This window comes from Saccoglossus kowalevskii, chromosome 3 (assembly GCF_978046115.1).
Source record: "Saccoglossus kowalevskii chromosome 3, keSacKowa6.1, whole genome shotgun sequence".
NCBI lineage: Eukaryota > Metazoa > Hemichordata > Enteropneusta > Harrimaniidae > Saccoglossus > Saccoglossus kowalevskii.
This window is the reverse complement of record NC_140643.1, coordinates 30777843-30787995: the sequence shown is the minus strand read 5'-3', so window position 1 is coordinate 30787995 and position 10153 is coordinate 30777843. Positions and strand designations below refer to the sequence as shown.

Below are 10153 nucleotides of genomic sequence, written 5' to 3'. Positions count from 1 at the left end.
GTTCATACGTGTCTGTATCCCACAACCTGTTTATACGTTTCTGTATCCCACAACCTGTGTTCATACGTGTCTGTACGCACAACCTGTGTGTATACGTGTCTGTACCCACAACCTGTGTTCATACGTGTCTGTATCCCACAACCTGTTTATACGTTTCTGTATCCCACAACCTGTGTTCATACGTGTCTGTACGCACAACCTGTGTTCATACGTGTCTGTACCCCACAACCTGTGTTCATACGTGTCTGTACCCACAACCTGTGTTCATACATGTCTGTGCCCACAACCTGTGTTCATACGTGTCTGTACCCACAACCTGTGTTCATATATGTTTGTACGCACAACCTGTGTTCCTACGTGTCTGTACCCACAACCTGTGTTCATACGTGTCTGTACCCACAACCTGTGTTCATATATGTTTGTACGCACAACCTGTGTTCCTACGTGTCTGTACCCACAACCCGGGTTCATACGTGTCTGTACGCACAATCTGTGTTTATACGTGTACATATGATACCCGTACCCATCAAAAGAATTACAAACTTGTTCAATGTTTATAACGTGCCAAAGAACTCGGGATCTATCTACTTCCCAAATCTCTATATCACACATAAATACAATTGATCTTCAGTTTGGTTGATGGTTCACAATATATACCCCCTAACAGTTTTGTCATAATACAGATGTTTAACCTTTTTTATTCGCAAATTATGTGCCAGTATTCTAAATTTAAATAAGCATGCTCTCATGGACACTACTGTAAGGTTCTTCTAAGTACAATTTAAATTCACTGTATAACCCTATAAGTATAATTTATTTAGTCTTGGATATCAATGTTTCGATTTCTTTGTTTAAAGTGACAATAACTGTGAACATTTTTCGTTTAAATATAACCACATAAAAACGACCGAATCTTACCAAAATATGTTTTAGACATAATCGTCCATCGTTTTCCATATGCTGTGCTTTCAGTGATGGCTGTAGACTTGCTTGCAGTCTGTTGCGATTACGATGAAAAATTCTTGAAAAATAAATATAAATTGCGTAAACGAAGGGTGAACGCGAAAGTCATGTGACCGCGAAATCCCAACAGACTTGCCATCAGTGTAAGCGCCCTCACATTATTGTTACCGTAATAGTGGAGTACTTATTGTTGTCCTAAATTATTTCAAAAACTGGGTTTTAAAAAAATATCAACATTTTGCTCTATGAAATTGTTCTAAAAATGGCGATTTTTGGAAAATATTAGAACAAGTACTCAAAACACGTCACGGTCACTGTAACACACAAAAGAATGCCATTTCATGGTGTAATAGCTTCATGATTTTACATAATAGACCAATGAACACTGTCATGCGATTTATGACCAACTTTCTCAAAAAACATGAATAGACTTCTACCTTAATGCTAACAATTATTGACCAGTACTAGTATTCAAACATGCTTGGACAGCAACTTCTTAAACAAATGCGTACACTAGCATTTCAGACAATATACTAGTAGCTACGCTTGCTGCTACTGATATTACAATGCAGTCAAATATTGGATATAATGAGATAAATGAAAATATTAGTTAAATATAAAACTATCCTACCCTCAAGAAAATATTCATGGAAAGATTATCTATTGCCTTCACCTGCATGCGTTCAATTCTGTATTTTTGTTGTTTATTATCATTATTCCTTTGATGCAAGGCTGCAGAACTGTAGACACATATCCGGCCACTCTTCTGAAGTCCCAAATGTTTAGTTTCAATACCAGTAACGACTCGCCGGAAAAGGCCGCATCCTAAAATGTTTAAGACAACTTCATCTTTCAAATACATATTTTAAACCTTTCAATGGGAATTGCTAATTTATTCATAGTAAACATAAATCGCAAGTAATTATTACAAAATCCCAACGCAAGTCCATTCATCGGACTGCATGTATAACGCACCCCTAGAAATGAATAAACTCTCCCGTCTGACATCACAAAACCTGTGCATTTTAAATTGAGGTTTAAACAAGGAACGCTCTGGTTGGAAACATTTTGTGTAAATGCATTGTAAATATTTAAAAATTACGTTCGCTGTTCTGGGAGGCTATTCACAGTATTGACGATGGATAGTAGGCCATTCCATCAATTGACCTTGAGCGAGCTGCGTGCCCCAATTGCTGCATATGGTCTGACTGTCGTGGCGACACTATTGCACATTGTGAGTACGGCGACGAACAACTGGATCGAAGGAGTTATTAGTGCGCAAGGTGTACGATACGGTTTATGGAAGGGTTGCGCAATTCCTCTTTTTGGATATCAGATTTTTGAAGATATCTGTGGGAGCCTGTTCCCAGTTTCGGGTAGGCAGATTTTCCAATGCATTTATTTAGCTATATATAAAATTCATATTGTTTTATTTGTTTCTGCGTTTATGATCTAATAACACCATATCCGAGTCGCTGCTTATCACTTTGTGTTTCTCGACAGCCTTTGTACACATTACCCGTCTATGCATGGTAACCGCCTGTATCGCTGGCTGTGTTACGCTTATTATTCCACCATTGGCATATTCCGGTAAAATACCACAGGTAGGGAGGGCCGAGATCAGGAAAGCCTCTCACGTTGTCCTCGTAGCAGGTAAGAGAATATATATCGGTGTGAATATTTAAAGCATCACATTCTCCGGGAAAACTGAAAAGTGACTGTGATCATTTTAAGAACAAGTCACAATTTCCACGAAATGCGGTAGCCATGATTATTAAATTATGGCAACACTTCTCCCGATGAGGGCGTTTTACATCAAATTATGGTCGGACTGCTTTGGATAAATCGATGACCATCGCGACGCAACCCAATCATCACGTACTCTCTGCCAGTTACTCGGTAGGTTCTCTAGGACAACAAAGGAATAAGTGAAAATAATGCATTCACAGAACATAGATATGCAATTTCTTCTATCTGGTATATCCCCATATACTGTGTTATTATTTGCATATCAAAAGGGACGAATATTATCAGTATTGTCATAAGAAACTATGCGTTATTATGTCCGAGTCAGGAAAATTATGTCGATTATGACTGTCATCTTGACCTGAGCTCACTTGACCTGCAATTCACGGTACATTTGAAATATAAATATTCCATGAATACCACAATGGACACTGGCGTAAATCATTTATATAAGTTGGTATATAGAAGGGCTTTTCATGTTAATGGTTTGAGATACGGGTGTATTTTTTATCGGTATGAGTAAAGAGTATGACAATTGAAATGGTATTCAGGTCCTTGAGTAGCCTCTCCGTAGTATTCGTAATCCTATGCCACAGAATATTCACAGTATTAAAAAAAACTAAAAAAAAAAAATAATTTCCATAGGGTATGCATTTTTTTAATTATGCATATATTTTTTTTGAACTAAACTAATATTTTATTTCACACAGCTTCATTGGTGGTTATTGGTACTATGACATATGTGATTGGCAGCGCTGTCGACAGTATTTTTATTATTTATAAGTTAGGATATTCCATTATACTCGGGTGGATCTCGGCAGCAATGGCCTACGTAGGCGGTGCCATACTGGAGTCGCAGTTCAAGGACCAAGCTTCAGCTCCCGTCTTCGTCATGTCTCAACAAAATAGAGTTGCCTGTCACCCTACGACTGGTGAGCCTCCATGCGAAACGAACCCCTTTCCGGGCGGCGCTCCGTACAACATGGCAGAACATGCTAGTCATTCGGGTGCACCGCCCGCTTATCCCGGCGCTGTACCCGATTCGGTCGTCAATTTCAATGTAGCACAAGCCTCGGCTAGTCGACAGAAGCAGGAACACTACTGATAATACAGCGGTATGTCACATAGGTCTGAGGCAGAAACAAATTACCAGTACATTCTCGTTATAAAACATATAGTATATTCTGTAAAGCAAAGACATGACCGTAGACATAGAGGGACTGTGACATCACTGAACAAGCGTAATTCACATTTTGATACCAATCATTAAAGCGGGAGGGTCGTCACCTGCCCACGCGTGGAAATTGAGTCGACGTCCCAAGCGCATCGTCCGCCTGCACGGTGTTGTTCCGTTCGGATATTCCTCCCACTACGAGTGCTTCGCCGGAACATTCGCCTTGAAAATTCAAGATGTCCCAAGCGATGATGACAGCACACGCTAAAAACGCAAAGGCTAATGGGTAGACGCTTGTTTGTAAAAAATGGCACGATATGGCCATCTGACGCATGCGCAGGTGACGACTCCCCAGCTTTAACATAATTAACAGAAGGGAACCCTGGGTATTTGCTGACACTGATACCAATACTACATTCAGATATGGTGAGGTAAAATGAAACTGCCAGACGAGTTTTTTTCAAATCAGTTAGTATTTATTGCATAACTATTTATATCATAACACTTCTATGTGTTGTTATCATTGTCACTTGGATTTAGATTTTTGTATCTTTTTTGAGTCTAGGGTTACTGTGGTAACCACGGACTGTATTGATAGTAAATGCACTGAGATGTGATTTGTTTGTTTATAATTTATTTTCAATATCACATATTCTTCGAAAATAAAGATTAATGGAATTTTGGTCCACCGACAAAGTTTTTCGTAAATGTGTATCGTATTTTAAAATGTTATCGCCTGTATATTCATGTTCATTTTATGTTATATGTCGTAGTTGTATGCCAAGTCAGACACGATACCGTAAAGGCATTAATTATTCACTGAGTATTAGCTACGCTATTTTTGCTGATAAATAAATTTTACTAAATTGACTTAAAATTAAATACGCAGTGCTATGAACAAATATCAAAATAGTGAAATTAAAAACCCAGTGAAAATTACAGAATGTTAATATTTTTAAACATTTCATGTATGTACGTAACGTATGTATTAATGTATATATTTTGATTTTATGTCGCGTGACTGATATTTCATAATTTAAGGTTAATTTATTTATTATATTATATTGTTGATATATATTTTTTCCAACTACAGAATACATGAATTATTAAAGTATATATTATGATTCTATTACTTCCACCATGGGAGTATTCGATATTCCAACACTAGACCTTACTCTGTGGGCTTGAGTCCTTTTTCCAACGCCCAGAGACACATGCATTGTACTCCATACCCTGCCTATCTGATGTCGTCCCCGAATAAAGACCCTCAGTTCATACCACCGCACCTCTGATAGCCTTTTCACTATTACCTATGCACCATTACAATGACGAGAGAGCGAGCATACATGATTTGTTTAGAAATGAATGCCAGTATGCGAGTAAAAAAATCGCACACTTAATTGCCACTCAAAGACGTGACAGCAAGTTAGGGAAAGTCGTGTTCATATAATATACGGCTAGTCCCGCGAAAAACTTACTTTGATATACATAAGTTATTGTCGTTTGATAAGAGTTGTGATTGGTGCAAAGTATAGGGACGCGCAGGTAATGACAACATGATTGGTGGGTTCATATTTAAATGCATAATCAATACCTAACCTACTATCGTATTTGTTCATTTATTGATTCATAAGCTATATATTTATTTATCACTGATTTGTATTAATTTACATATTCATTTATTTAGTTATTTATTTATTTGTTTAGTTAATCTTCATATTAATATACTTATTTTTTTGCCCTCCACTTTATACATTATAATTTACTTCCAGTGTATATTGGAAATCATACTAGACTAGCAGTAAGCTATTTTCTGATTTCCTTTTTACCCAATATATATATTTTTTCTTACCATTTGTTTTTCTTCGTATTTGTTTTCGTGTGTGGCTTACTTTTGTTATTATTTTTCAGTGTTTCTTATTGTTATTATTATTATTGGGTAAATAAATATTATTATTATTTATGTAATAATTTGTCTCTTCAGTCTCTCCAAAATCCGGGCGTGGCGCTCAGAGCGGCGTCGTTACTGTTGGCGACTCTACGTGGCAGAGTGAAAGGTAAAACTGAACCTATTCGGCGCGTGTAGCTGTAATTGTATGAAAAAATGAACGAACCCGAATCCCCTTATGGAAATATGATTTGTATGTCACTTGAAAGGAGAACACAGCGACCTCTTGTACATACCATCATGATGCAGAGGCGGATCTAGGAATTTTCCAAGAGGGTGCCCGACAATTTGAATGTTATAAAGTCCAATATACGCGAATTTTAACAAAAGCTTTTATAATATACTGTTAGTTTCGCCCCATTTCCAAAAAAAAATCAGTGTTTCTATGGTGATAGCTATTAATTAAATCTATTAATTAAAACTTAATTGTTAATATTATTAATTTATCATGTTTTTTGTGTTTCTCTTGCAATCTGAATTCAGTAGATACGTTAGATAAATCACAAAGTACTTATATGTTAGAATATAACTTTGTGTGTAGTTGTGCTCGCCCTTGAAACGTATTTGCCGGAGTGATTCATAGTCGCGTATAATATTGGCTTTAAATATAAAATGAAGTTTTCTTGGGGTAATCCAAGGTAATCCTGAATATTAACCTCTAATTACAACTGTTTTCAACGTTATATATTTTCTCTAGGCATCTATATCCCACCCGACATTAAGTCGTTTACAAACTGTGGCATTAAATATATGTGCAATGATGTACACGGCAAGAAAACAAATATTCTATCATGTGTTTTCTAATTATATAATAAAATTCCCTTACTATATCGGATATTATATTACATTCTATTTGATGATGCATATGTTAAGACATTAAGGTGTAAATGTTTAAGTCAGAGAATTGTTTGTAATTGATATAAAACCATGCTGTCATACAGATGAAGTCGGCGAAGTCGTCTTTAATACTCCTTGAAAACTAGAAAAAAATACTTTTGAAACGGCCAATACTGACATAGTTTACATATTTATAGAATAAATAAGTATACCAATGGTAATCTTAGTAATAACCGCTTGTTTTCAATTGATTCCCGGGACATTCACTTCATACAGTGAAACAATACGTTTAACATATTAATTGTGGCATTAACTCAATATTTGTAGAAATACATAAATACACTTATTTTAGAGCGTAGTAATATACATGTAATGCTAACACCCTCTGTGGTTAAATATTTTACTACTACTATTGAATCAGTTTTGATATCACATTTTTGTATCGGAAAATATATTGAGTGTAGTGAACATATCGGCGTGTCAATCCAAGTTTAAAAATAATGGCGGAGAGGGCTCTCCTTAACCTAGTTATTATAATAATATTATTATTATTATTATTATTATTATTATTATTATTATTATTATTATTATTATATCATAATGCTTATTGCACGGCAACGACTTTTGTTCAAATATATTTCAAATATAACGGGTTTTAATAGCAAAGGCACAGTTCGAACATCGCCACTTAAATCACAATAGTAGTTTCAACGCGACGTGTTTAAGTATGGTTCCCAAAGCGACGTAAACAACGCATGAAAAATGCCTTGTTTGTTCATACAAAAGTGTGACGACTGTGATTTATTGCTCTTAAATTTCTACGTAAGAGCGAATCCCATGAACGTTTAAGTCTGGTACGTATCTAGATATAAAGGTATTGTATAACAATATTAATTTATTTAAAGACAGTATATACAAAATAACGAGAGCAGAAAAACACAATATCGATGATTTATTGGGCTGTATGTGAGTAGAAGCATTGATCGAGTAATGGTAAACCACGCATGCGCATTCGTTATGTAACGGGACATACTCGGGGAAATCCCTTTCTGTTGACAGCGAATAATGTGTATACTGCTACTTTGAAAACAAAGAAAACTGCAGACTTTTCATTTTTGCTTGAAATCATTGAAAGTATTTTTTTTTTTTATAACAGAAAATTTAATTCTGGAGGTTTTTATATCGTGTACTGGGTAATTATTTGAATATATTCAATGTGTTTAATGTTAGTGACCGAGAGAGACTGAAGAAGACAATTTTAAGATAAAAAGGAATTTCCCCCACTTTAAAAAAAAAAACTTATACAGCGAATATATAAAAAACATATGCATTGTGACCAATACTCAGCGTGTTATATACTTGGGAATTTGCTAGACGAGGGCGACCGTAATAATTACGTCTGGCTATGGTGACGTCTACATAATTACAACACTGAATTTGCATAGTAGTCATGGATAGTGGTTAAATACGTAGTGATCACATGACTTCGTTGACGACAAAGATGGCTTCGACTCCACTGCATCGCCCAATTGTTCTGGATGTTCTTGCAATATATTACATTCTGACCATGAATTTGCCCGCTGCAGAAACTGTGTGTCAGTCCAACATTTACTTACTCGACAACGAATACCATAATATTGTTATTGGCATAGAAGAAAACGTCGCCGAGGATACGGATCTAATTGACAGAATACGGAAAATATTCACCGAAGCGTCCGCTGATCTGTACGAAGCAACAAAGTAAATCATTTTCCTATTATAAATGCATTGAATCAAAAAATAATTGTGTCATTTCGGTACATGACAGCTTTGCATTCATCATCGACACATAGCGTGGTTTCAGGCGACGTTACAAGCAGTTTTTGATGGCATATACGCCAGGTAGCCATGCAAACGATTTTAGTCTTTCTATTGTATTCAATAGTGCTTTTTTGTTTTTTATATGCTCGCTTTTCGTGGAGTTCCATGTCATTGGGGTCGTGGCTTTATCAATTAAATAGAGAGGTTCAACTCGTAGTAGTTTATGATTATGATATACTATACTGCAGTTAAAAAAACAACGCCGTAGACGGATATTATTCCACCATTCATTCTTATCGTGTCTTTGGTGTTTGCATAATGTGATCTGGAAAACCTTCCGTTGACTCGGAAAATAGGCTGTGCCAAAAGTGAAGGTTTGACACCACAATTTCACAATGACGATGCACAGATTTTGAATAGTACGTAGACAGGTGTAAACAAATGATATTCGAACAAAATCATATATCTAACTGCGTGCATATTGTAAATATGCCTTCTTCAGTTACAAATCATCGAGTTTTCATGGAGGTGAAATTACAGAATATAAAAACAAATATGTGATAAACGCAGTTTATAAATGTAGTTTTAAAACCCACTTTAAACTTTAGAGAAACTCCTATGATCTACAAGATATTTTTTTTTTTCATTTAATTCCGACTGTTCTTTATCTCCGATTATGAACAAAAAAAATGGGCCCTCTAGTGACAGAGCGCTTTTATGGCGTAATTGGGTGATGTTGGAAGGCCATTCAAAGCTTCGATATTGATTCATCAGTAGTCGTTTATCTAAAACAAGTTTTTCAGATATGTTTTTATACTTGAGATGACGAACTACTACACAACCAAACAAATTTGTGGATTTGAACACTATTTTGACATCACATAAGCGTTCCATCACACTTTCCCGGGGTATTTGAAACCAAAAATTGTCATTCCAGCTCAGAAGCCAATCAGCGACGCCCTTACAGTTACCCCGAGAAAGTGTTCTATGTTCTTAGTCACGGTGTAATTAGGTGTTCGTATTTAAGAGATTTTTCCACGCAAAAACGACGATTTCGGCCGATTTTTGTCATCGGTTGGCTTAATATTACCCAACGGATCGTATTTCTGTGAAAGATTGGCATTTTTGTCCTGATTTGTAGAAATCTGAAAAACGCGTTTCACAACTTGTCTCTTATTTAGTTTTATGCTGTATTCAAGATGGCGGCCCCAATATAGTAAATATCGCATTTATTTTATTAGCACGCGTGTGCCAGCTGACTGTGAGTGCGTGGTATAGAAATGGTTTGTGCTTTAATGCAAACGCTCAATAAAAATAAGTTATCTCTAAGAAACACTCGGACGACCATTGTACTCCAGTGAAACATGAACAAACAAAAAAAAAACAACAATAAAGTTGCAGTAGCTGGTATTATTTTGTTTGAATACACTAATCATTCAAAGTTAAGAAATGTATACTCGTAACCTGAATTGCAAGTGGATATTTCCTCAAAGTTCATTGGACAAAATTTAAAACTTTTATTTCTGTCAGCCTCTAGTTAAAGGGCGGTGGTCGTCACGCAGTGTGTATTTCACGCGCGTTTTATACGTCATTGTGAGTTCCATATCGAACAGGACGCGGCGCGACGACCACCGCCCTTTAATAATGTAACGTGCACGTGGTAATGAAACATAATTATCAATATT

At 36.0% G+C, this 10153-nt stretch overlaps 1 protein-coding gene across 1 annotated transcript; it reads left to right on the top strand.

Annotated features, from left to right (window-relative positions):
- Positions 1-1973: 1973 nt before the first annotated feature.
- Positions 1974-3945, top strand: LOC146747736 (uncharacterized). The gene is made up of 3 exons (XM_085496568.1): positions 1974-2339; positions 2467-2616; positions 3420-3945. The coding sequence occupies exons 1-3, from the start codon at positions 2102-2104 to the stop codon at positions 3812-3814; spliced, it is 783 nt and encodes a 260-aa protein (XP_085352694.1). The 5' UTR covers positions 1974-2101; the 3' UTR covers positions 3815-3945.
- The last annotated feature ends 6208 nt before the right edge of the window (positions 3946-10153 follow it).